Source organism: Gastrolobium bilobum, unplaced genomic scaffold (assembly GCF_033153095.1).
Source record: "Gastrolobium bilobum isolate Gb01-03AN ecotype WA unplaced genomic scaffold, APGP_CSIRO_Gbil_v1 utg3449, whole genome shotgun sequence".
NCBI lineage: Eukaryota > Viridiplantae > Streptophyta > Magnoliopsida > Fabales > Fabaceae > Gastrolobium > Gastrolobium bilobum.
The window spans coordinates 103,054-130,610 of NW_026895570.1; the positions used below are offsets into that span (position 1 = coordinate 103,054).

Consider the following 27,557-nt stretch of genomic DNA (forward strand, 5'->3'; position numbering starts at 1 on the left):
GCATCCTCACTCAGCATAAAAATTTAAACAAAGAAAAGCTTCTATAGAATCCCAAAAGAGGCAACCTGGGATGAACGAGGCCAGGCCAACAATACATGCGTCTTTTTTCAATTATTTGCAAAAGTAAAGCACTAAGCTAGCTATTACAAACTCTTCATATGAGAAAAAGATAAACAATGACACTTGCTCTTGGACATTGATATTTGTTTTAGTTTTGACCATGTTTTCAAGATTGACATCTTGAATCTTAAATTATATTTTTTATGTTTTCGATTTTAAGTAAATATTTCTTTTTATATGATAGAATTTATTTGATTATTGGGTAATATTTTGATATTCAATTATTCTTTATAATAAAAATATTTTGATTAATTTTAACATTAATTAATTTTTTTAAAGTAATTTTAAGTAAAGATACAAATGGGCTGCATCATGTTAAATTTTGGTCTAAATAGACCAAATCAATGTAAAATATTTTCAGTTTGATTTGCCTTATATTAATTTGGTTTAAGCTAAATTGTAAGTCGATTTGATCTATATTTAAAAATAAAAAAATTGAGTCTAGACTTATTAATCTAGTTAAGCCTATCATGCATTCAATATTTATCAAGTCTTAAAAAAAATTAATTAATTTTTTGAATAATTATTTTATTTTAATTAAAATAAATAATACGACATATGCTAACTCAAGTTTGGCCTAACATAGGTTAGTACGTAATCTATGTGACCGAATTACATCCCTAATTTCCTAATTTTAATAGCGTACCCTTTATATTAGCCTATTATATTTAAGAGAAAAACGTTGATTCAATGTATAAACCCAATTTTTTCTTTTTTTTGGTTGAAAACAAAAGTTTAGAAAAGACAAGTTTTTCGTTCCAAGAAAGAGAATATATAAGGTGGAGATCACGCTGTCTTAACTATTGCACGATTAAGTTATTTATTATTTTAGTTTTTATGTAAACTTTTAAAGGTTTTCATTTTTAACAAAATTTCAGTTTCAATGAAAAATCCAAGACAGCTATGAGCCAACAACTGGAAAAAAAAAAAAAAAGCAAAAAAAAAAATGAACTATAAAATAATAATATATAGGAACAAACCAAATTCGATTTGAAAAATGAAACTTTAATTTAATTCCTGTGTCTTATCAAAGTGTCAACCATATTCCAGTTAGACGGTTACTCTCCTCATTCATTCATTCATTCTTCTCATGGTCTTTCGCTCTTCAGCTAATATAAATACTGAGAAGTAGCGAAACGTTTTCCATTCATTTTTATCAAACTCACTCTCAGTCACAACAACACACGTAGATCATTGAAGAATTTGGTGCACCCAAATACCACATATATAGCAGAAAAGTTTAACTATTTTTTTTTATCATGATATATATTTTCATAATTTATAGATAGTGAAGGCAGAACCAGACAACATAGCTATACACAAACACACACAGAGAGTATCTATTGGAGTAGGAAGGTGTAGCATTTGTTAGATTCATCATTCATCAAACCATGGCAGATGATCAATTTCAAGCAAGTGGAAACTGGTGGGATTCAGCAAGAAACGTGAGGTTTGAAAGTGGGGCATCACAGTCTTCTTCCTCTGCCATCACAAACATTGGAAACTTTGCTTGGCAAAACCAAGATATGGAAGACATGAAGCCAAGGTCTTCCATTGATTCCTTGTCTGTCTCAGGTAGTTCTTCTGTGGTTTTCCATGACAACCAGAAGCTTCAAACTCCAGATTCTGCCACTGACCCCAACTTGCATATGATGATGGGTTTAGGCCTTTCATCTCATGCCATGGATTGGAATCAAGCATCATTGCTGTAAGTGCAATCTTTTGTCAAGTCAAAGACAGAAACAAAACCACCCACAAAAAAGAAAAAAGAATTTTTTTTTTTTTTTTTATCTTTCATTCTCTTTCTGTGTGTGTGTGTGTTGACTTCTTTACTAATTTGGTAGAATAGAATAGAGTATAATCAATTCTCATCAGCTAAAAACTGTGTTTTTTTTTTTTTTTTTTTTTTTTTTTTTGTTTATGCTGGTAGAAGAGGTGAGAAGGGTACAGAGAACAGTTTCAGGTCGATGCTGCAAGAGAATTTGAGCTCATCAAGAACAAATTTTCAGCAAGAAACTGAGATGGGGTTGTCTCAAGTTCAATGGAGGTCAGAGAAGTTGTTCTCTACAGAGTCTCCAACGAATGAATTCAAGCAAGTAAATAGGGGTTTCTCTTTAGAACAAAACCAGTTTAGTCCTCAATATAGTTCTGGGGACAGCACTGTTACAAGCCAAGGTTTGTCCTCTACTTTTCCAATGGATTCCTCAGCAGCTTTATATGGGAACACATCAATATTACAAGGACTATTAGGACCTGATCACAATAATCATCAACCCCATCAAGCTTCCTTTGATAATCGCCCCATGAGTACTTTTCAATGCCCAACAAGCTATGGATTAAACTCTAATGAGTTGATTCATTCATGGTCTAAACCTCCTCAATTCTTGAGAGCTTCACCTCCAAAACAAATACCAAATAACCAGTTGCATTTCACCAACAACGCTCCCTTTTGGAACAACTCTGATGCTGCTTCCATCAAAGATGTTCGGTCCAGCTTCTTCCCTTCATTGCAACCCCAATTCTCCACTCCAAATTTTGATGCACAGTCAAAGGTACTACTACTAAAATGCATTTGACATGTATATATGTATATATAACACCATATTGATGATCTATTATTTTATGGTTGAATTGAAACATTGCATTTGATGTGGTCAAGTATAAAGTTTTTAATTCATATATATACTCATGGTTTTGCAGAATATATCTGAAGTTAGGGAGTCAAGTGCTGTGGCAAGGAAAAGTGGGAGTGAGCCAACACCCAAAAGGCCTCGTAACGAAACCCCATCTCCTTTGCCAGCTTTTAAGGTACAATAAGTGCAACTAACCTTTTAACAAGAATGGGAAGCTTTCTATCTTTATCTTTATCTTTAATTTTTTATCCTTCAATTGAATCCATAAACAAGTATGTGAACCTGTAATTCTACTTTCTTGCTTCTTAGGTGAGAAAAGAGAAGATGGGGGACAGAATCACTGCACTCCAACAATTAGTGTCGCCTTTCGGAAAGGTAAGCTTCCAATAAAATTATCTACATAGCCTACTAAGTAAATGATCATTTCCTTTGTGAATTTATGTCATATAATAAAGTGGGAAAGAAAAAAAATAAAGATTATAGCGGTTTTGATACTTATACTAATGCTGTTTATTGATAAAAGTTTAAAAAACTGTTATATTGTGTCAGACTGATACAGCCTCAGTGCTATCTGAAGCCATTGAATACATCAAATTCCTCCATGAACAGGTCACTGTAAGTCTCATTACCCATTATTATATTCTTAATTAAAAAACTCAAAAACTTTCATCTTATGGATTTATGTTTTACGTTTTTCTCTATAGGTTTTAAGCACCCCGTATATGAAAAGTGGAGCACCAATACAGACACAACAGGTAGCATACGTACATTTATTTATATTTCCACATCAAAATATCGTTTCGAGTAGTAATAATAATAATATTATTATCTTGCAATGATGCTGATATCTTATTCCAAGTTTAGGAGTTATTATTATTATTATTTTTTTTCTTATCGAGACTTGGGGCAACAACAAAGTTGCTCCTTGCGATCGGGAGGTCACGCAGTTATTATTATTATTTTTTCTTATCAGACTTGGAGCAACAACAAAGTTGCTTCTTGTGATTGGAAGGTTAAGCATTAAAGTTTGGAAAACAGTTTCTTTATAAAGAATGCAAGGATTAGACTGTGTAACCTTTGTTACGGAGATATAAAATTATTAACGTAACCTTATATAATATTTTAAGATTTTGGGTTGAAATAATTTTTTATATGATATCAAAGCTGAAATGATCAATTGGTCACAAGTTTGATCCTCACCGCTCCCTACCTTGTGGTGGAGTTAAGTAAGCACAAGATAAATAAAAAATTTACCCGTGCAGCTAGTACAATATCTACACTTCAAGTCCAAATGACTTTTGTGTACGAAATTTGTTCTTTGATGTTTTTTTGCCTTATAATGCAGAGTTCTGGTAAATCAAAGGAAGCTGAGGGTCCAAAGCAAGATCTTAGAAGCCGAGGGCTATGCTTGGTGCCAGTTTCGAGTACATTTCCAGTGACTCATGAAACCACAGTTGATTTTTGGACACCAACATATGGAGGGTCTTCCAGATAATGATGGAGAATTGGGGCACGGAACCAAATACTCTGCAACTAGCTAGGACATGCATGTCACACCTTATCAAACCTGGCCAAGTTGGGAATGATAAGATGTAGGAAAAGAGAAACAAAGAAAGAGGACACGGAAGCCCACAAGTATACGTAAAGTTAGTTAATACTTGCTGAGTTGTGGAAAAGATAATAAAAGAGAGAATGGGAGGGAAATGTTTTGAAAGAGAAAGAAAGGGAAATGACTATACAAAAAAGAGAGGCCATTGACCCATTGTTGGGGCCAACTACATTCAGAGTTATGGCAGGGTTTGTGCAATATTGGGACCATTGGGAACACAATAAATTGTTGTAATAATTCAAGAATTATGCCTTACAAGGGGTGGGGGATTAGGAATGACAAAGTTGCTGAATATAGGGGAATTTCTTACTTCATAGACTAAACATTAAGAAGGAAAATTGTTGTTAGTAGAAAGATAAAGGAGCTTTATTAATTTCTTGTTGAGAGATATTGTGAATAGAGCTGGCACTACCTTTAGTTTTCAAGAGAAAATAAATCTAATTTGAAGGAATCATTGAAATATAGAATACAAGAGTGAATGAATGGATACGTCATTTGATTGGAAAAATCTCACTTTTGATTTGTTTATGTCTTTGGAATAAGTAAGTGGAAGTCAGAGGGTGGCCCACATTCTCCCTTTTTGGTTTTTCAAATCAAATTATTATTATTTTTTTATCAGAATGAATAATTAGAAAGATATTTATATTTTGCAGATGCTTTTTCACATGCTTTTGTGCTTTATACCGAATGGTCACATAGAGGGGCTTCCATTGGAAGTATGGATAGAAAAAATAAGAAAAAAAAGAAGAGAAAATTCATAAATATTTTTTTTTATCTTCGGTGGACTTCTGGATGAGGACAGATATGGTCCTCATTTTGAATGAAGTATGTGCCCGTCATTATCTATTTTTTTTTTCTTTTCAAAAGAACATGAAGATTCTTCAAGAAATTCAAATGAACGTACGAAGTAAAGAAAATATATGTACCTTGGGTTTAAAGAAAAATATTATTTTCAACTTGGGATCATCACTAGAGCTTTAATTAATTTACCTGAGCTGATCAATCATAGTACCAGTGGTTGAGTGCGAGTTTTTAGAAATCCGAATTCTAAGGTTCGATATAATATTTTTTTTTTTGAGGTACAATGTTCAACATAATTTTTTAAAGAAAATGTATTTCTTATGTTGCTGCAAAAAAATTTTTTGTATCAATCGATTATAATTATATATTTTCTTTTCAGGAACATAAAAAAAAAAAAAACCCAATTTTTAATATATGAAAAGACAGAGAGAGACCTTAATGCTAGTCTTCCGTTTTTTGTATTATCTTGGACAAAAAAGAAGGCAAATAAATAATAACAACAATTGACAAAGCAAACCATAGTCTTAATTTAAAACCATGGTAAAAAAAAAATTTAAGAGTTGTTGGTTTAACGGTGACTCATCTAGATCGCAGGATTTGACTTACTCAAAGAGTAATGAGTTTGATTCCGGAGATTCGTAACTCCCAAAAAAAAATTAAGAGATTCAAACTTAAAATTGAATTAGTAGGACCTATTAAAGTTTTTAAAAGTGATTGATATCTAAAAAAAAAAACTATATGATTGGTATATCTTCAAAAACACCAACTTTACCTTTGCAGCTATTGGCCGGAGAGTAATTCAAACGATTTTGTTATGGTCCAGGTGGGTGGCGCCCTTGTGATTAAAGGTACTTTACCAAATCTCACTTTCTAACTTGTCTAGCGATCCAAATATAAGACTAATGCAAAAGATGGAGCCTCTAAGCATTAGTCATTATTATGTTAATTAAGCTAGCCTGTAATGGGGCTCCACGCTATTTTATAAGCCTAATTACTTTCTATAAAATTTGTCTTCACTAACAAATTGTCATATTTGAGCACTTTGTGTTTATTTATTTAACTTAAAAGTAAATAATAAGAAGAATCTGCCTTTTCGCATGCGTTGTTTATTTATGTGGAAAGCATTTGGCATTAAGGTATATAATTTGAAAGAGATAAGAAGTGAATAACAAACAAGGGAAGGAGCTAGCATAAACCATTTTTCTTTGCTACGATTTTGTACTCCTCAGGTAGCAGCAGAGTAGGGTAATATATACATTAAGGTACATACTTAATAGCTCAAGCATATTTATTTCGAAAATAATTGATACATTTTAGTTTTTCTCACTGTTTGATCAAGTTTTTTTTTTTTAATATAATAATGGCATTGAGATTCGAACATGTAATCTCATACAAACTACCCAAACTCATTATCACTAATCAATGAATGTCAATGATACCAAAGTTCATATGGATAAAAAAAAGAGAAGGAATAGAATCATCAAATTATTTAGGGCTATATCAATTGTCTAAAGATTCCTAGCTTTCAGTTATAGCTATGGTCACGTTGAGCATTTTTTTAAGCAGTGAAGAGAACAATGAGCTTAAGCTTATCTATCCATGAATTTTTCCTACTACAGGAGTACCGAATTCGATACTTCCCTTTACTTAAAAAGAAAAATTTTATCCTTATTTAAACCAACATTTTTATTTTTATTTTCATCTAAATCTCAATTTTTTTATTTTTTTTGAAAGGATGTACATATTACTTCAGTAGTACTAAAGATTTGTTATCTATCCACACTATAAGTTAAGACTGTATGTAACTATTATGCAGATTCCATTCCAAGTTTTTCAGCGCGTCATGGGTAATGTCAGGGCTTCTTCATCATGTTTAAAAGGACAGTGTCGTTGGAATCCAAAAATAAATAAATTACTGCTGAAATTCATGAGCGTGGCTAGCTTAGCATGTTAAAAAAAGATGTCAGGGCAGGCACTTTTTGTCATGAAATGATGGAACTAGATGCTGCAAAGCCAGAAGTAGAAGCTCATGGACACAAACTAATAATAGGAAGGGAAAAAATGGGACAAAAAATGGACAACAATGCAAAAAAGCTCTGTGAATCACATGACAATGGATTTCATTCACAACAAATAGAAAGGAAAACCAATGTGTACCAGAATATTTCTTTTCAAGACTGCCTTTTTCTGTGGCACGGACTGTCTAATCAGTAAGTACCTATTTATTTCAATCATGTACATAACAAATTTATTTTATTTTATATAACTAAGTGCAAAAAAAAGTGTTAAGAAATCATGGTTAAACTTGTAGATTAAAGAAGATATGGAAGAGGGTCTGATGACAAAAATTGACTAAAATGCAACTGTTAGAAATGGAGGAGGTGATAAGTTGTCAAATTGGTCGTGATAATCTGATCAAAACCACTTTCATTTTTGAAGAATTTAAGAGACCTAAGCTATGTCTAATATAATCCAAACCGACAATATACATAATGAAGTATTGGAAGGTTTGTAATGTGAAGTAAAGGTGTACTATTGTCCTTTACATAATTAAGCACTGTTAGTTCCAAGTGACAAAGTAACCACATTTGCTTTCGGCACCGTTTCAATAAGCTAATGTTAATAGGGATGATATTGATAAGATCCATTATCTTCAACTTTCATTTTCATTTTTCTCCATTTACATCCTTATAGCACACATTAATATGCACATATTAAGTTCTTCAAACATGCAATCTTTACTATATTCAAGAGAATAATAAAGCCCTCTGCTCAAACTGGTCGCTGCAATGTATATGTGCTTGCTTATTGGCATTAAGGGGGAATACAAAAGATGAGAACAAGTATTTTCTCAGCCTAAAACAAAAGGACAAGACAAACAAACTTTCATCATTCAACAAATTGCAACCACTGCAATCAAGTAACACGCATACAAAGCATTTTCTTTTCGAAAATAAATAAGAAAAAAAAAAAGGTTACTTGCAGATATAACTCAATATATTTCAATGCTAAAAAATGGGTAATGGTTTTCAAGCATTACTACGGTATTTGTTTAATAGTATGTCTATATGAATGCAACATTATGCAGCTTCCTTGAGCTTCTTTGTGATGGTGGCAATATACTTCCCTTGGTGGAATGCTTGCTCCAACTCAAGCTCACTTGGTTGTCTTGAGCCATCACCAGCATAAGTTCCTGCACCATATGGACTTCCACCTTTCACTTGCTCCATCTCAAACATGCCAGCACCAAATGTATATCCTATTGGAACAAATATCATTCCATGATGAACCAGCTGAGTGATAGCTGTAAGCCTGTCAGGGATAACACAAGTTTCATAACATTAATATTTGATTCATCATGGTAATTGAGTATTTGAGATGAACACTCCGGTAGAGGCTCTTACGCTGTAGTCTCTTGTCCACCACCTTGAGAACCGGTGCTGTAGAAGATTCCAGCAGGCTTGCCAGCAAGCTGTTGTGTTCTCCATAAGCCTCCAGTGGCATCTAGAAAAGCTTTAAACTGAGCAGCCATCATTCCAAATCTCGTTGGGAAGCCGAAAACAAAGCCATCAGCTTCAGAGAGTTCATTGGGGGTAATGACTGGTGTATCACTCTTGGGTGGTGCACTCATCTTACCAAGCACCTCATCTTGCAGTGTCTCAGGTACCTGTTCAAAGGTTTAATATAGTCAGCAAGAGCTCTGTTCTTTTGATAATGAAATTGTTTACAATATCATGGCCAGAAAAAATGCTTACATCCCTTCTCAAATTTATTAAGAGTGAATTTGGGGAGTAAAGTTTAACTCTCAGTACACCAAAATTGATCATACAAGAATTATTCTGAAACCAAAGGCCAGAGATCCTCCAGATATATAGCACTTATAAAGGTAGCTTTGAAAGAACATTGGGGCCGTAGAAGTGACAAGAAGTAATAAAGAAAATTATCTGAAGGCTCATGGGTAATAGGAATATATGGTCAGAATGAAGGAACCTAGCCAACAGAAAATTTAAAACTATGTGACTTGGATGGCAGGAACAATGATATTGAGTTGAAAACCAATGATCAACCTTACAGTGCAATGAGAGTCATACAAGCAGTTTATTTTATTTTTTTAAAGCATTTATCTGCTCTACATAAGAATAAGCCTTGTATCCGGAACTGATGTAGCACCCCATTCACAACTTTCATGCTATTACACAATGGAATTCCCATGGATGTAAAATAAAAGGGCAAACTGGTGCTATAAAACTCCCGTTATGTGCAGGGGAAACAGAAGGGTCAGACCAGTTGTGTGGATCAATAGTAAGCAGCCTTACCTTGCATTTGCAAGAGACTGATTACATGATTCGACTATGTGACCTTTCAAGTCATGTGACAACAACACCAACCATTGTGCCAAGGCTCCACACAGGAAATGTAAAATATGAAACATTAATACATGCCTGCCATAATTTGGCCTCAACACCTTCTACAGAAGCAGCCCCTTTCTTAATTTCTTCTGCCAATTTCTCCACATGTCCATACATGGAGTAGTACCTGTCAAAGCAATGTAAATTTTACATTTTGTTATTAAAGCTTAGAGAAACATGTTTAGTAATTCACTTTGCTGATGAAATGAAAGGGGAATTGAGCAATACTCATTGACAATAAAAAAAGAAGAAGAGGAAATGCAGATCAACAAAACTAATGGCTAGTATAAACACAAAAGATAGCAATTTAACAGTAGAATTATGTATAAACAAGAGTGCATAAGATTTTTATTTTTTTCCTAGAAAAGATGATTGCAGTATTTGCTAATCATTTAGATGGATCAAATGCGTGATAAACTGAGCATTCATCAACCTCTGAACACCCAATTCCTAAATTACTTATATAAATTTCATATATGTAATCTAAAATTTCCAATTTCAACCAATAAACAAATACTTTAATTATCCCTACTTTGTCATTTAGAAAAGACAGCCTACTTTTGTAAGTTTGCTTATTAGTTTGGAAACATAAACCCCAGGTCCTTTGTTGGCCTAGTAATCAAAATTGTGTCAGTTTAAAAAATAAGTTCAATGAATTTCGGTTACTTATTATCCTGACTTACATTGTAGCCCATACCAAAGGAACTTATGACATGAATTGCACTCATGTCCATGAAAATTGAACTCAAAATAGTAACAAGCAAGGCCACCATGAAATTAACAAATATAGACAAAGTCAATAAAGCCTTCAACAAAAACATCATGGTTGAACCATAACATAGGAACACAAGTCCAACTGTCCAATCATCAGAACCAGTATATCATAGAAAAACCTTTGTTAAAAGTTAGAACAGCCCTAAATGATTGGGCAGGAGAGAGATACTTATGATCCTCATTTAACTTTGAAAACATTAGCAAAGTGATGTGTTCTGGATGGGGTGCCATGGGAATTCCCATGGCTGTCAAAAGTTTTCATCCTCAATAACCTTTTAATCATTAAGCAGTAAAATTTGGTAACCTCTACTTCAAAAGACAATAAATACACTTGCAAGCAGTGGAATTAGTCAATTAGAAAACCAAAAGAAAGACTTAATAGTTTCCTTTTCGAATCTCTACTCCGTCCACCCTAAATTGATTGCCAACTTATCTTGCTGGCATCAACAAACATATTAAAAAGCTAGAAATTTTGGAAGATGAAGATCAATTTACACTGGCCATCCTTTTTTCCCCATTTGATAACAATCATTACCAATAGAGGGATTCCTGAATAAAATTACTCTTGTAGAAAACTTACAGAAAAATATGAAAGTAACTTTGTTCTCTGATTTTCTATATTCATTTTTCTTTTCTGATGAAAATAGCAGCCAGGTAGGTAACGAAAGAGGCAAAAGCACGCTTCATAAGGATTTCTGTTTCTTTAGATATTATGTATTTGCACATGCATATGTGTGTATGTTCATAAATAACTATTGTTTTAGTATTGATTGTGACATCCAATAACTATTGTTTTAGACTTTTAGTATTGCAACTAGAGATCTATGGAACCATACTGAAGAATTAATCATTTTCCTTCATTCTAGTTATTTTACATGTTGCCTACAAATGAAAATGCCAAGTTTGATACCTACTTCAGATATATAACTGAGATTTTCACACACAATACAATAGTGCAATTAGAATCGTGTCTGATGTGATAACTGTTAGGTATTGCAAGAGAAATGATGGCACCATCAGTAAAACAAGCTATCTAGTACACAAAGAGTTTGTAAATATCTTAATTCTGTTGTCATCATTTTTTTCTTAATAAAATCCAACTCAAATCAGAAAAAGAAACAAATGAAAAATAATTTGAAGGTGTGCAATTGCGCAGAGAAAGGTTATGATTACTACCAAACAAAATGCAGAACAATTCAAACAGAAAAAGCATCAAAACTAACAAACTTTCAAAAGACATTCTGTTTCATCAACGCCATTCTGCTGATATATTATTCCCAACAAACCCAAAAAGAAACAGATACTTCTTCCCCCAACGATCAAACTGAACAACACTCCATTACAGAGCATACAGAAGAACACAGTCAAACCAACAATGCATCAGATCGAAAAGAAAAAATTCTTACACCCCCAGATCTTCAATGAATTTCCAAAAGGTTTGAAATTTAGGAACCCATTGAAGAAGTGAAGAAAACCCAGTATCCAAAATCCCATCTTGATCAGCATGAATGGCAAAACAAGGGACCAGAAAAAAAAGGTATTAAAAAAAAAACAGCACTAACGACAAGGACAGTACAAATAAGAGATTAACAGAGAATATAAACAAAGTTCAAAAGTAAAATTCTAATTACCAAAAAAAATAAAAAGTTTAAAAAAACATACACAATATAAAGTTTGACAGCCATTGATGAAGTCTTCCAAGGTCTCTGTGTGTCTCTCTCTGTGATTCGTTGTGTCACTTAAACAAAGCACTGAAGTTGATGTTAGCGAAATGGGAAGGGAGCACAAGCTATATATATACACATATGTCTTACATATATATAATTATAATGTGTACTTTGCACATTGAATTGATTAGTTTAGCTACTAATAGCATAATAATAGGAAAAATATTATCTTATGTTGTATGAGAGTATTTTTCTCTCCTACACATATATCGACTTCAGTGTTATTTTTTTTTTTTTCTCTTTCTTTAAGTGAGTGGGTCTCACTCATAACTATCTCTATAACATAAAAGAACTTCTCTTATGTCACGTCAGGTTAATAAAGCCCATAATAATAACAATAATAATTTTTTACTAGTGCTTAATTTCTTGGTTTGCTTTTTGTATGTTTGGTAGGTGAAACAACACCGTTGTCTCCAACATGATTAATGATGATAGGATGGTGTCACGCTCATCATCATCATCGTGGTCTTCGTGAACTAATATGCAATTGCTCTAGAACCTGTCAATTCTTTTAGCTCAATTTTATACAATTAATAACGGTTTAACTCATAGGATTAAAAAAGTAAACATGAAAATTAAATTTTAGCATGTATTTAAATTAGCTTATTATATATTTATGATGAGTTTATTGTTTTTCCACCAACACGAGAAAAGTTATCCCGTCAATTTTAAAATTACGTTTGAGGATTAAGAGAATTAACAAATGATATTTTCAGAATTTTATTTATTTCTTGTTATATGAATTATATAAAAAATATCCTTTATTAATTTCCTTAATCCCCAAAATAATATAATTTTTTTGCCGTGGATGAAAATTATTTTATATCATATTGATAAAGAAACAATAAACTCATTAAGGATTTAAGGTTAGTCTCATCATGACGTGAATATTTTCACTTCAAACATATTTTTCTCTTGTGGAAGATACCTGTAAAAAAAACATTCGCTTTAAAAATATAGTTTATAATTGTTTGGATAAAATTTTGAATTTTTAAAATTAATTTGGTGACAATTAGGATTGAAATTGAGCAAAGTAAATTACTTGTAAAATATTTCGTTTTAAGTGTAATTTTGAAAATATTTTTTGTTTACACTTCAAAAGTGATTTTTTTTTTTATCATTCAAACAAAATTAATTCTTCTAAGCTTATTGTTAAAATATTTTTCTAAAATATAAATTATTTGTTTTTAAAACTAGTTCTACAAAAATCTAAAACACACAACTTCTTAAAATTTTATTTGAAGAACTTTGAAAAAAAATGACTTTTTTCTTAAAAATTAAGAAAACTTAAGCTTGCACTTAAGAATGTTAAATAAAACTTAAAACAAATATAAATGTAAAGAAGCATGAACTATTATTAGAGTTGATTATAGGATATTTTTTTTATGCTATATGATTTTTGAAAATCAATGAGTGATGTGGGGCAACTGGAAAGGGTGGGGTTGGTGAGATCTTGGCCGTTGAACCACGAAAGAGTATGATTTTCTGGAAATATAAGAATCATAATATAGGAATAATAAATATTATTCATTATTGTAATTATTTTTTAATTATATATTTTTTTAAATATATAGCTAAAAAAAATAATTTTAATATTATAATTATATATTTAAAAAAATATATAATTAAAAATAAATTACAGATATCCTATAACAAAATATATCCGATGTACCCATAATATTTTATAAAAATGATGAAAATTGAAAGTGTTTAGATGTTGACAATCGTAAGAAATTGCTGATTTGCTGTAAAAGGTTGATGGCGTTTGACTTTTCCATAACGCGGTGTTTGGCGTCGACAAAAGGAATTAGATGACGTATCGCACGCTGCATGCTGACCAAAATTTATATTCTATAGCAATCACAATGAAATTACAGATGTGCCCGTTTACCCCCAAAAGAAATCCAAATGTGTCTGTTGGTGATCCTCTGCTCGGAGTTAGGGATGTAAATAGGTTGAATTTGATTAGATTTTTTTTTGGTAAATTTTGGTTTAAATAAATTAGGTTTGTCTAGAATATTTTTAACCCGGCCTAAATTATTAACTTCTATAGGCCAAAATTATAATTTTAGCCTGACTTATATTTAAAAATTAAAAAATTTGGCATAAACTGATTAGCCTGTTTAAGTTTATTAGACATTGAATAATTACAAATATTATTTAAAATAATAATTTATTTATTAAATAAAATAAATAATAAGATATAGACCTTGTATGTAAAAGAAAACTATTGACCTGCTTTTTAAATAAGTTTTTTTTTATATCTGAGCTTATTCTATTTGATTATATTTAATAGGTCGAGCTTGATCTGACGGCGAGCCATAGGCCCCTATTAAGCTCTTTTTTTTTTAAGTTAGCGGTATAAACGAGTTTTGTATCATATAAGGCCCGTCTTTTTTATAGATATTTTTATTGATCAGCAAGAGTAATGACACTAATTTTGAATTTTGTATCAAAAAGAATATTCATTTAATAATCCAATTTTTTTTTTTAAAAAAATGGATTATTAAATTTGATTATGAATCAATTCAAATAGATATAATTTTTATATTTATATAGATTCATAAAATCAAAAATTAGATGCTAAAAAAAAGACAATTTTGTTGATTCATTTTTGATCGAATGGACATAGTATTGAATTGGCAGACTCAATTACACCTCTACTTGGAGTTACACTTGCGTGTAAAGGTGATGGATAGTTAATTTTGGTAAAATATTTTAAATGAGTATCGATTTAAATAAATGAGGTTTATGTAAAATATTTTTAAGTCGAACTTAAACTATTAGTTTGATATAAGCTAAATTATAAATCTGATCTGTTCTATGTTAAAAAAAATTCAAAAAGTGTTGCTTATTAACTTGTTTAAACCTATCAAACCTTCAATAACTATCAAGAATTAGAAAAATAAATAAAATAATATTATATTATTAATTAAATTATATATAAAAATAAAATTTATTTACTTATTTTCATTAAATTAAATAATATAATATTGTTTTGCTTAGAATCTTCTTGGCCAGATATTGTAAAAATAGGTCTATACCTTATTTTGTAAATGAGTTTTTTTAAGACTTAAGCTTGTTCTAGTGAATATGTTATGTCAACTTTAGTCTGACATATATGTGGCATATAGGCCTTTAATAGACCGTATAGTCTATTTTTGTCCCTACTTTTCAGCCTTTAAAAGTTAAAAGATAATATTAATGGGAATAAATCATTTTATATATATGATTTTAATATGGTAATATCATTTGAGAATTTTTAGCTGAAACATAAGATCGTAATATTAGAAATATTGTGCATTTATATGCTTTTTAGCGTTTTAATATTATTGCGCTTTATCTATATTGACCAGATGTGCATTAATATAAAGAACCTAACATCAATTAGGGGTGGCAAAAACGAAGGTTGGCTCGTAACCCACGTAAAATGAGCCGGGTTGAATTTGTAAAAATAAGCTAATAATCAGAGTCAGCTCCAAAAAAAATTGAGTCAATCCACAGGTTAAACAGCTTAGCTCGCGAGTTATCTTTTTTATTTATTAAAAAATATACAAGAATAATAAGGGGACCAGATCTATTTGAAGAAAGTAAAAAACCTAAAGACTAAATCCCAAAAACATACTTGTCGTCGCGGTTGCCGTTGCCATTCCCTAAAAGCTCATGAAACTTGATTTGGTTTAGCATTATGTCTTGTTGGACTTGGAATATTTTGTTTGGAAACTTTTAATGAAGTATTGGACCTTGTGTGATATATTTTGAGTTGTTGTTTTGGTTTTGTAACTTGTTAATTTAATTATATTCAACAACTAAATATCTTATATCAATTGTTTTCCATTGCAGTAAATATCTTATATCAAATAAAAATCATTTTCTTAGCTTTCCACCACATATATTGGATGAGTGTGATAAATGCTATTTTTTTCCCATTCTTTCGAGCCAACCTGTAAGCTAACTTTAACCCGAATCGGGTTGGGTTGGATTTTTTAGCTTTTTTTGTTTCCGAGTCAACCCTTACTTAGCTCATTTTTTTCGGGTGGCAAATGGGTTGGGTCCGGTCGACTCGGGTTGGCCCGTTTTGCCAACCCTAACATCAATGGGAGTGGATCAAATTTTTCCCCCCTTGTTTTACTCATTCGTTTTTGAATAAAATTTGTTATCAATATTATTGTATTATTGTCCTTTAAGTCATTAGGATTTTTTTTTATTCGAGTTAACCGAATCCTAATTATATCCTTGAGGCGAGTTGGTTTTCTTCGGTATCCCATAAGCCTTCAACTCTTTTAGCCTATTACGAGACTAATCCGGAATGCAGGGCGAATCAAAGATGAAGATATTTAAACCCCTTCCAAAAGACGATATGTGGAGATCGAATTGAAATCTTTTCCTTTCCCCTTACTCAGCTCCATTGCTACTAACTAAGCTACCATCATTTAATTTTTTTTCTTTTGTGCATATCATTAGGATTCATTTAGTTATGAATGATTTGAATAATACTCATTATATATATAAAAAAACATTTATTTTAAGAAGTTAATAACTATAATAAAATTTATTTTCACACGTAAATTAATAAATGAATTAATATCAAAATATATTTATTAAATAATTCTTTTTAAGAACATTTTTTCTCATATTTATTTGGATTTATATTTCGTTTATTTTTCAATTATTGCCGAAGTCCTTTCATTTTTTCTTTTTTTGTGTACATGCCTTATCATTGATCATATCTTACATATAACCTGTTTTCAACTTTATTTGTTCATTATTAAAAATTCGTTAATTATTTTTTTTTTTGAAATTGTTATTTATTGTTAAACTTCAATTTTTAATAGTACAATTTACATCAACATTATTTATGTAACCCTGAAAAGTGAAAAAAAAAAAAAAAAAAAACCATGCGCGCACACACACAATAGAGAGAAATTAGGTATCAAGTTAAAATCAAGAATTGGTCTTTTTTTCCTGTTGTTGACGATTTTGATCAATTTTGGGTAGTTTTCAAAACCGGTTTGTTTGTCTGCAATTCAATAGTGATCTTGACTTCAACTTTCGGGGGTAGTAACTAGCGTTAGCTGTATCTAGAGATGTAAATAGGATACGTTAGATTAGATTTTGGCTTAAATAGGTTATATTTGTGTAAAAATTATTTGATTTGGCCTGACCTGTTAGCATGTGTAGCTCTAAATTACAAGTTTGGTCTGACTTATATTTAAAAAATCAAAGCCTTCACCTAAGTCTGTTTAAGCCTATTAAACATTCAACAATTAAAAAAATAACTAAAAAAATATTACTTTATTATTCAAAATTATTAAAATAACAATTTTATTTATTTTATTTAAATAACAATAATATGATATAGGCCGGCCTGTAGGCTTATAGACCCGATATGTACAAAAAGGTCTATAGTCTATTTTTTAAATATATTTTTTAAAAAGTCTAGGTCTGTTCTATTTTATTATTTATAATAGGTCAAGTCTTACCTAATTAAGCTAAATCATAGACTTCTGTAGGCCGACCTAGCTCATTTAGATCCCGTATCGTTTCGTTAATACATCAATATGTTTTTATTTCAAAAATTGGCTACCTTGTTCATACACATTTCTTTGGATCTTTTATCTTATATTCTTGACCTATCCACGTGGTGGGAAGTATATGATCTCTTCTGGCTTTCAAACCTTCCTTGGTCGTATTCTTTATTTGATGAAGACTTCATTTCAAAAATGAAATATCTAGAATTTCACCTGTGAACGTAATGGGTAATTCAGTTGGTAACATAGGTTGAGTAGGTAAAAAAAGAATTTGTATTTGATTCTCATTAAATATATCTTTGAGGAAGGATGATGATTTTTAATTATGACTAATAACCAATTAAAAAAGTTGAAGCTTGTGAAAACATCCGCTTCAAAAAGAATCAGGGTCGGGAATAAAAAATATAAAAATTCAGTTGTCAAATAAAATGGTTGTAACTATTATCTATGGCGTAAATCATTATGTATGAACACTAATTTGCATTTTATATAGGGAAATGTTTTTCTCCTTTCACATGAGACAAGATTTTATTCCTACACATACATCGACTTTCGTGTCAAGCTTTTGTTTTTGTTTTTACTTTTTTTTAAATTGCTGGTCCCACTTTTTTGTCTCAGTAGGAGACAACTCTTCTCTACTGTTAAAGGAGAAAAATATTCCCCTTTTATATAATATAGTTTGAATAAAATTTGCAGTAGTTAATTTATTGTGAAATAATTTCAAGATTTAACCTGGCATCAATCAAGAGAGAGAAAGCAGTCATATCATATATATATATATATATATATATATATATATATATATATATATATAGGGATAGGATCAACTTACACCGGTGTAAGAATAATAAATCTTACACCAAATCTTAACCGTTGATTTCCGTGCATCCAATGGTTGAGATTTATTGAGAATTAAAAATTAATTAATGAATGAGACCTAATAAATCTTAACCGTTAGATGTAGAAAATCAATGATTAAGATTTGGTGTAAGATTTATTATTCTTACACCGGTGTAAGATGATCCTGCCCCATATATATATATATATATATATATATATATATATATATATATATATATATATATATATGGCGAACCCAAGTTGGCGCACATGTCCGCAAGTATGGACATTGCAGACATAAAACTGATGATTTTAGTTTTTTTCTTTATTCTTTTCTTTGTTGTAAGTTTTTATTTGTTTCTTGGTTCAATATTTATATTAAGAGTAAATACTCTTTTAAGTCCTTAATAAAAAATAAAGTCTCCACTTTAGTCCCTTATAAAAAAAATTAATCTTGAGATTCCTAAAAAATTCAAAGTCGATCAATTTAGTTAAAATTGTGATCCTCACAAATTCAAAAAAGACCCACATTAGTCGCTCGAAAGGACTAAAATATGTTCATTTTGAATTTCACAGGGACCATGTCACAAATTTTTTTTTGTAAGAGACTAAAGTGGGGTCCAAATTTTTTGTTAGGGACCAAAAAGAATATTTACTCTTATATTAGTTAGCAACGTACAGAGATGATTAAAATAACGTAGCAACGCAAATTGATTAGAGAGAAAACTTATTCTTCCTCCTCGTCACATACCCATTCCCATGTTCTCTTCATCATTTGTTTCCTTTTTCATTTTTCTAAAAAGAGAGGATTGATTATATGGCTGACATTCTCAAATAAGTTAATCTCTAGAGACGAGGCCTTCACTGTGATTTTGCTTGCCTTCTGTACAGGTAGTGTTGACTTTTTTATTCACTACTATAAAATAGAATGATGATATATGGATGTACCGGAGTATATTCTAATATTTGTTTTGGAGGATTGGTAAGATTTAGGGGGATGATTGGTCCAACTATTGCCTGCAGCTTGTTATGGAAGCAACTAGATTATGAAGGAGTTCATAACCTTGTACATAAAGCGTTAATCTAAACTATCTTTACAAAAAAAAATTTGGGGCAGCGAATCTCCACCACTAAATGTGCGGATATAAAAAAATTTTCCTGGGTCCGCCACAATATATATATATATATATATATATATATATATATATATAAAGTCATCCCATATTTTAATTGGTAAAGTGATAATCCATTGCAGACTTCGCTGTATGCACGTGCCAATATTGCAAGATATTTAAGGGCCTGTTTGGATGAACTTTTTTTTTTTTTTCAAAAGCTGCTTTTTTTCAAGAAAAAAAACACTTTTCGTTTTTAATTCGTTTGGATATCTGCTTTTAAAAAAGGAGAAGTCACAGAAAAAGCCAAAAACTTACTTTTTTCAGAAGCTAAAAATTTTAACTTCTAAGAAAAGCAGAAGTCAAAAGTCAAATATATTTTTTAGAAACTAAATATTTTTATAAAAATATAAATAGTTTTAACGCTTGTAAAAAGTACTTTTAAAATAAGGAAGTGATAAAAATTACTTTTTATAAAAGGTGAAACAAACTACCTCTAACTCCAGAATATTATATTTACAGTGGCTTCCTTTCAATGCAATAACAAAGTCAGGGCTTATATATATGGCTTCCTTTCTCCTGTCGCCGGAGAAAACAACACCCTTCCAACTGAGACAAGCTTTTAATGTTGTTGATTAATATTTGTTTTTTTATTCTTTTGGCTTATGGGTCTTACAGTTTATGTTTGGACAGGAATATTGTTTCTTTTTCCTGTAAAAGGAGAAACAAATATCCCTATATATATTGTCAATAAATTATGAAACATTAACACGTTACTTTATAAAGTCTTCCTTATTTGGTGCTAAGGTCTCCAAAATTGGTCCAGCGTCATCATGTTTTCACCTGGTGTTAGGCCCCCTGAACTCACCTAATGACGTGATATATTGATTAATTTGTTTTACGTCGATGAACCTGAAAAATGAACTTTATGTTTCTATGTAAGATGATGAGCCTACGCTTTTTGCATTATATAAAAATTAATGTCCAACAAAAACATTTGGTAGCAGGGCAAGTAATTTTCGTGTTTCTATAGTAAAAAGGAGCAAAGCAACCTTTCCTTCACAGTTTCGCATTGAAATAACCATATAAAAGAAAAGATGGTAATCCCTTTCCCTTTCCTTAGATATATACCATAGCGCCATTATTAATAGGATTATTATTATGGTGTTGTCCTTGCTTTATGATTCCTAAGAAGAGTATAGCTACGCTAAAGGGACACAAGCCACATGAACAAAGATAAAAAGTGGCTTTTGCTTCACGGATTCAATGTCTGCACCAATTACTTTCAAACTTCATAACCATACGGTTGCTTATTTATAAAGCTTAGTACTCTTTTTCCCCCCGCCCCATCTCTTTCATCTAGACCTGTAAATAACCTTGAGGTTACCATCCCAAAAACTAGCTCAAAGAGTGGGAGTGTTCAAAGCTTTATAAACTCCATCCACATTAGTTGCTCGTACAATCAATGCGGGACTATATATCTCAACACGTCCCTTCACACAAGAGCCCATTAGGCTTGAAGAATGAACAATGCAACAGGCTCATCCTACCTGTGCTAAGAAATGCCACAAGAGAAAGTGGGGGGCGGCGAGGCATGATACCATGTAAATAACCTTGAGGTCACCACCCCAAAAGCTAGCTCAAAGGGTGAGAGTGCCCAAGGCCTTATAAACTCCACATTCGTTGTTCATACAACCAATGTGGGATTATATATCTCAACAAGACCTACCTCCTCGTGTGCAATCTTCATGGTTTGCTACTATGTTCAACGTATATAAAATTAACTGTAAATAATAGGTTGCTTTGAGTGTATTAATGTAAAAATGTGTTGGGTAAGGATGAAGGAGGGGCTCATGGGAGGCAAGAACTACCATTAATAAGTGGATTCATATAACACATTTTAATCCAAAACTTTTAAGGTATTTAATTTATGAGTGTTCTCTTTATGTGACAGAGATGTCTAGCCAACGGCTAGTAGATCAATATAAGATCTTGTGATCTCTCTAAATACTTATGAATTAAGTATTTTGGGGTAGTAAATTACTGTATACGATTATGAGGCCTTAGCTAAAAAGGGAATGGTGTGTGTGCACAATAATTGCGTTAATAATAATAATAGAGAGAGATTAGTCCATACATGTGGTCTTTAGCTTCTATTTATAGTGTTTAAGTTTAAATTATCTAAGCCTCTTTCTTCCAGGCCCAATCTTGTGTCTGCACGTCATTCAACTGTCCATCCTTTATTGGGTCTCTGAAGTACATGGACGTTATGTGGATCTATGACAATGAGTATTTTCACTTAAATGATCGACACTTAGTCCATTTTTAGTTGATGTGAAATTTCACTCTCCATATTTATATTTCCAACAATATGTTTGTAATTTATTTATGTATGTAAGGTGTGGATAAATTAGCAAAGGCGTTGGGAAACTTATGATTGGATTGGACCCATGAAAGATGGATAACACCTAATCCTACAAGTCAAAGAAAGCAATCCTAGTGGGGGTCTTTTTTTGCCCCTCACACAAATTGTGGTCCATGATTCTAGATTCTCTCTTTTTCTTTATTTTCTCTTGCCAGCTAATTTTATTTTCTGGGTTTGCTGGTCAATTTTGGGCTTGTTTTAATAAGTTGTGTGGGTCTGGACACGGCGTTTTAATTTGGATTTCAACTTATACAAGAAATTCAAAAGGATTAACTGTAAAGTGCATAGGAGATATGATCTGGTACGTAATGCGTCCTTACTACGCATGGACGTTCAAGGCTGACAAGTGTTCACCTTTTAAATTGCTTGATCCTTATCATATAAAAATATGGATTTTACTTTTCTTTGTCAAAGAAGATAGCATGCTTTTTTTACAGACTGAAAATTGATGTAGGGTCCATTTGTTTTGATGGGTTCCATTGCTGATTTGTGAGTGTAGTTGAAGAGAAAAAATTTCTTATAAACAGAGATTAATAAACCTCTAAAAATATATAAATGTAATAAGGATAAATTTGAATCTAGTGTTAGATACTGTATCCTTATATCCTTGATTTTAAATGATATTAAATTTATAAATTTTTTAATTAAAAGTGAGTTTGAAGTGAAATAAATTATCTATAATACAATTTAAAATTTAATATATATGGGACATAAACATTTGACACCGAGTTTGATCATGTCAATATAATAAGATTTGGTACGTAATATCAAATCTTAACTGTTGATTTACGTCAATCTAACAATATTAATTTTTTAAAAATTAATAATTAATTAATAAGTGTGACATAATAAATTATAATTTCAAGATTCACAAAAATTAACGGTAAGAATTTGATATCATTTTTTTTTTAACATCAGTGTCAAATGATCTTGTTCCTATATATATTACTTTTATTTCAGACGTACTTTTTTAAAACTAAATTAATTTTAGCTAAAAATAAATAAACATAAAGTTTTTTTATAATAAAATTCTCGTTAAATATGCATCATAACATTTGAAGGACAAGTCTATTCATTCTTTTTGAAGTCACATTATTAGGTAATGAAGTGAATATGAAAATGTAGTAGCTATTTTTCAAAGGTCTTGATCCCGAAGAAATCGGTTGAGCAAATTCGATAGTTTACAGGATAACTATTTATCTTATCCTCACATTTTATATAAAGCTCTGGCGGAATGTGACTTTCAGCCAAATTGTTAGATACCTTTTCGAGAATGAATTTTATGAAGGGCTTTATTAATCTCATCTGACATAAGAGAAGCTCTCTTATGTCATAGAGATAATTATGAGTGAGACCTATTCATTTAAAGAAAAAAAGAAAAAGAAAAAACAACAACACGGAAGTCGATGTATGTGTAGGACAGAAAAATACTTTCCCACAGCATAAGATAATATTTTCTCTTTTATGAATTATTCAAGTTTAACTTATTAAATTTCTAATTATTTTTTTATTTTATTAAATAAATACGTTTAAGTTTCGCTTTATAAACTACATACCCTGTATTACATTGAAATGACTTGAAACCGATGCCATCTAATAGAGCTTATGGCAGAAATGGGTGAGACCCGAAAATCCATTACCGAAAGAAGATGAGTGATAGAAGCGAAGTTGCAACGAAACACACATAATAGGAGTGTGTAGATCGAACATTAGTACACGAGATATTGGCCTATAAGCATTTCAGACATAATGTGTTCAATAATACTAATCGATGAACAATGAGAGCAAATTTGAAAAAAAGGAAAAAACCGTAACGAAAATAATTTTTTTTTTGTTCCTTTGGGCTTCTGGTTCTCGCGGATATGGACATGGTGGACAGGGGCAGACCAAGTAGGGGGCTAGGGTGGGCCCCGCCTCCCTCTAAAATTTGAGAATATTTTTTTTATAATATATGTAAAAAAATATGATGATAAAATTATTGTGTTGTACACGTTTTTTTCCTTTAGGGGGCATTTGGTAGAGGAGATTTTTTTTTTTATCCGAAAATCACGATTTCCAGGAATATGATAGGAAGATGAGTTTTCTGAAAATGTTAGCAAAAAGGTGTTTGGTAGACTAAAATATTCCCGGAATTATTGGGTTAATTTTCTTAATGCTATGTTTAGTTGTATTAAATTTTTCTTTGCCATAGAAGTTCTAAAATACCACCTCCTGGATGGTATTTTAAAAAAAAATTACACAAAATAAAATCTCGGAAAAATCAGATTTCCGGGAAAACGTTAAAAAACTTGTACCAAACATGGGTAAATATGATTACCACTCCTAGTTTTTCAGAAATCCTAAAAAATGCCTCGTACCAAACGGTCCCTCAGTTCCTCATGTTTCTGCCCACACTCTTACCCATATTTTTTCTTGAGAACATCATATCATCCTCTCTCTCCTTTCCGTGTTCTGTCCATTACCAACCTCCTTCTTTAGCCTTTCGATTTTGGCTGTGTAAATTCGATTTTGGCTGTGTATTAAAAAAAAAAATCTAGAGCCAAGCAAAATCAACTTCCACCTTCCTAAGATCATTGCATGTATGTATAATTATAGACTATCTTTGATTACATACATTAAAAAAAGAAATTATTTTGAATTTTATCTCGGATTCAATTATATATGAGTTTAATAATATGAAAATACGTAGAACAAGAGTAAGTGAAGTGATATTAATTTCTGTAATAGATTTTTTTCAATTTTTTGTATATTAAATTTGTATTGTATTTCAAGTACTTTTATTTATGATATAGTATTTTTTATTTTCGCCCCCTCTTATTAAAATTTCTGTGTCCGCCACTAATGGTGGATAAGCTGAAGTTGGCAAATATGAAAGGGGAGGAAGATATGAGGATGGTGGATGGGGAGATGAAGGTGAGTTAGGCTATGGTGATGGTGGAGCATGGCTTGATGCTGATTGCTGCAATGGTTATTTTAGTCCATTTATATCATATCATAACGATATCTCTGGTTCATTTCAAACACGTGATAGGATAACATAATCCTATCAGACTGCTAATTCAATGCACACCAAACACATGATATGATATGCGCTTATGTTGTCCATATCATTTCCGATCCTTATCCAACTCTCTTCTCTTATCTTATTTGTTCTTATCTTACTGTGTCCACCAAATGAGCCCTAAATTTAATTTGTTTAATTAAATGAGTTGAAATTTGAACATTTTTCTTAACAAACTAAGTACATGTTTTGGAATGTTTTATTTTTATCTTCCGTTCTCCTTAAAAGTAAAAGTTTAGTCAAACATAATTTTACAAAACTCTTATTTTTAAAAAGTTTTTTTTACAATGAAGTAAAAATAAAAATAAAAATAACAATTCTACAGAATTTTTTTTAAAGATGCATGCCAATTTCTGAATTCCTCATATTTATTTTTCAATTTTACCTTTATTTTAAACTTGCATTTATAAATTTTATCCTTCAATGATTTACTCTAACGATATATTATTCCATCTTCCCTTTTAAAGAGATAGGATATTCATATTATCACTTTTTTCTACTACCACTCTAATCACCGTTGGATCAAACTTTTCAGCAACTTTTCTCTCTCTCTCGGCCTATTTTTTGCTTAAAAGTTTGATCCAACGGTAATTAGAGTAGTAATGAATTGATAATAGAAAAAAATGGTAGTATGAATATCCAACATCTAGGGGTGTTAACGGGCCGAGTCAAGCCAGACTTTGGTCTTAAAAGGTTGAGTCTTTGTTTAAACTAGTGTATTACCCGTGTGTTGCACGGATGAAAAAAAAAATAGATTTATTTGTCTTGTAAAAACTAACGCAACACATGCAAGTATATTGCTGCATTTCACATTGTCATGTGGTTATTAAAAAATAACAAAGTTTGACTCAGCTTCTGTAAGTATTTTTCGGAGATGATTAGAACATTTAACAGCATTTCTGTATAATATAACTGTAATAGAGTAAATCATAATAAACATAATAACGTAACATGTGAACAAAAAATATTTAAATGATGTGCTTGACATGAAGGTAATAAGAAAGATGTCGAACCTACATTTGTGATCCTTCATCCTCTTAGAAATCAATGAGTAATAATCTACAAATGAAAGTATGAAAAAAAAAGATGAATATGTGAGTACAAATAAAAAGTGTTATAACAATACATCAATATATTGATGACCATGAAATACTGTTTGTTCAAAAATAGCAGTTAACAATATACCATGTGTGCATGAAATACGATTCCTGCATGAGAAAAAGAAGTAGCAGTTAAAAAAATCAAACTTCAAACCAACAGCAACGAAGATAAGTAAAAAAGCACTGCATTGCCATTTTTTTTTGTCTTTACCTGTACCAAACAACAATGTTATCTCCTTGTAGACAGAAGGAAATATAAACACACGTCATTTACCTGCCAACGGTTGACGGAGTCAACGGAGTTAGCTTTTCTACACAATATAGATAATATAAATTTGATGCCAACACAATATAGATAATATAAGTTTTTTATTTTTTTTGTAACAACAATAAAAAATCTGTACCGGGGAAAGAGAGTTACGTACTATTAGTTATATCATGAAGATGTTGTCTGCTGCAGGTAAACTCATTCCGTTCACTGGTGATCTGAGTAAGGCTGTAAGTTTTAAAACAGAAAAAAAGAATGATTAATAATCAAATCTAAATAAATTAACCTAAGCAATAAACTTACATGCCAATGGTGGCCGCAGATAATGGAGAAAGATTTTCTACATCAAAAAAATACATTATACAAAATATATAAGAACACAACTAATCGGAGTTTATGGAGGATTGCTTATGTACAAACCATTAATGAGTTAACGATTCAATTCATTCGAACATGAATTACCTGTTAAGTGAAGCATACGTGGTATATCTTGTGATGTTACACATTTCTTAGAAGTTTTCTTTTGAACCATTATACCTTTCTGCCTTAATCTAGCATTTTTGCTATCTAAAAAATATAATAAAAAAAAGCAACAAAACGTTAACAACTATAATTTTTATACAGACTTCATATGAAATATCAAATTATATATTACTAAGAAATGCGTAATTTATAGAAAGTAATTGACCAAGCCCTCACGATACAATACTTCAGGATTGCCACTCTCCCTACAACGCTGCAAAAATTGAACTTGTCGTCTTCTTTTGGCTACTTGCAGTGGGTCGTAGTACACGTCACCTTGTTCTTCTTCACTGCCCATGACCCTAACTCGATGAAGAAAAGGCTTCGCATTTGTAACCCACTCCAATGGTCCCAGCGCAAACTTATCCAACAAAACACGCTCATAGACATAATTTGATTCGGCAAGTCGAAGAAATTCGGTGCAAGCAAACTTGACGTTAGTGATGTCCTCAATTGAATGAGATGCCACCTTTCCAAAGATCAGCAGCAACACATCTGACGGAAGATGTTTCAGAGACTGAACACCGGTGATCTCCATTTTCATGTGCTTTTGTGACGATGAACCAGTCATGGAACAATCTCAGGATGAACAACGTTGGATGAAAATTACACGGAAGATAAAATG

The 27,557-nt window shown here is 31.2% G+C and overlaps 2 protein-coding genes across 3 annotated transcripts; one reads left to right on the top strand and one right to left on the bottom strand.

Annotated features, from left to right (window-relative positions):
* Nucleotides 1–1,511: 1,511 nt before the first annotated feature.
* Nucleotides 1,512–4,291, top strand: LOC133317326 (transcription factor bHLH123-like). Its single transcript, XM_061519194.1, has 7 exons — nt 1,512–1,828; nt 2,051–2,672; nt 2,821–2,928; nt 3,063–3,128; nt 3,303–3,368; nt 3,458–3,508; nt 4,099–4,291. The coding sequence occupies exons 1-7, from the start codon at nt 1,512–1,514 to the stop codon at nt 4,246–4,248; spliced, it is 1,380 nt and encodes a 459-aa protein (XP_061375178.1). The 3' UTR covers nt 4,249–4,291.
* A 3,685-nt stretch (nt 4,292–7,976) lies between these two features.
* Nucleotides 7,977–12,117, bottom strand: LOC133317281 (probable NAD(P)H dehydrogenase (quinone) FQR1-like 1). Of its 2 annotated transcripts, none has more exons than XM_061519142.1 (4): nt 12,009–12,117; nt 9,606–9,699; nt 8,568–8,830; nt 7,977–8,475 (listed from the first exon to the last, which is right to left on the bottom strand). In XM_061519142.1, exons 1-4 carry the CDS (start codon nt 12,029–12,031, stop codon nt 8,244–8,246), a joined length of 612 nt encoding a protein of 203 aa, XP_061375126.1. In that variant the 5' UTR covers nt 12,032–12,117; the 3' UTR covers nt 7,977–8,243. The 2 variants fall into 2 exon arrangements, with proteins under 2 accessions (XP_061375126.1, XP_061375136.1); XM_061519152.1 differs by lacking the exon at nt 12,009–12,117 and adding an exon at nt 11,753–11,828.
* Nucleotides 12,118–27,557: the final 15,440 nt, after the last annotated feature.

What these genes read in the sequence shown, in the direction of transcription:
- LOC133317326 (XM_061519194.1), top strand. Translation starts at nt 1,512, where the DNA reads ATGGCAGATGATCAATTTCAAGCAAGTGGAAACTGGTGGGATTCAGCA. An exon ending in TAGTGTCGCCTTTCGGAAAG is followed by an intron (nt 3,129 to 3,302) that starts GTAAGCTTCCAA and finishes ATATTGTGTCAG; the next exon opens with ACTGATACAGCCTCAGTGCT. An exon ending in CACCAATACAGACACAACAG is followed by an intron (nt 3,509 to 4,098) that starts GTAGCATACGTA and finishes CTTATAATGCAG; the next exon opens with AGTTCTGGTAAATCAAAGGA.
- LOC133317281 (XM_061519142.1), bottom strand. Translation starts at nt 12,031, where the DNA reads ATGGCTGTCAAACTTTATATTGT. An exon ending in TTGAGGCCAAATTATGGCAG is followed by an intron (nt 8,831 to 9,605) that starts GCATGTATTAAT and finishes ACCTTTGAACAG; the next exon opens with GTACCTGAGACACTGCAAGA. An exon ending in GGTGGACAAGAGACTACAGC is followed by an intron (nt 8,476 to 8,567) that starts GTAAGAGCCTCT and finishes TATCCCTGACAG; the next exon opens with GCTTACAGCTATCACTCAGC.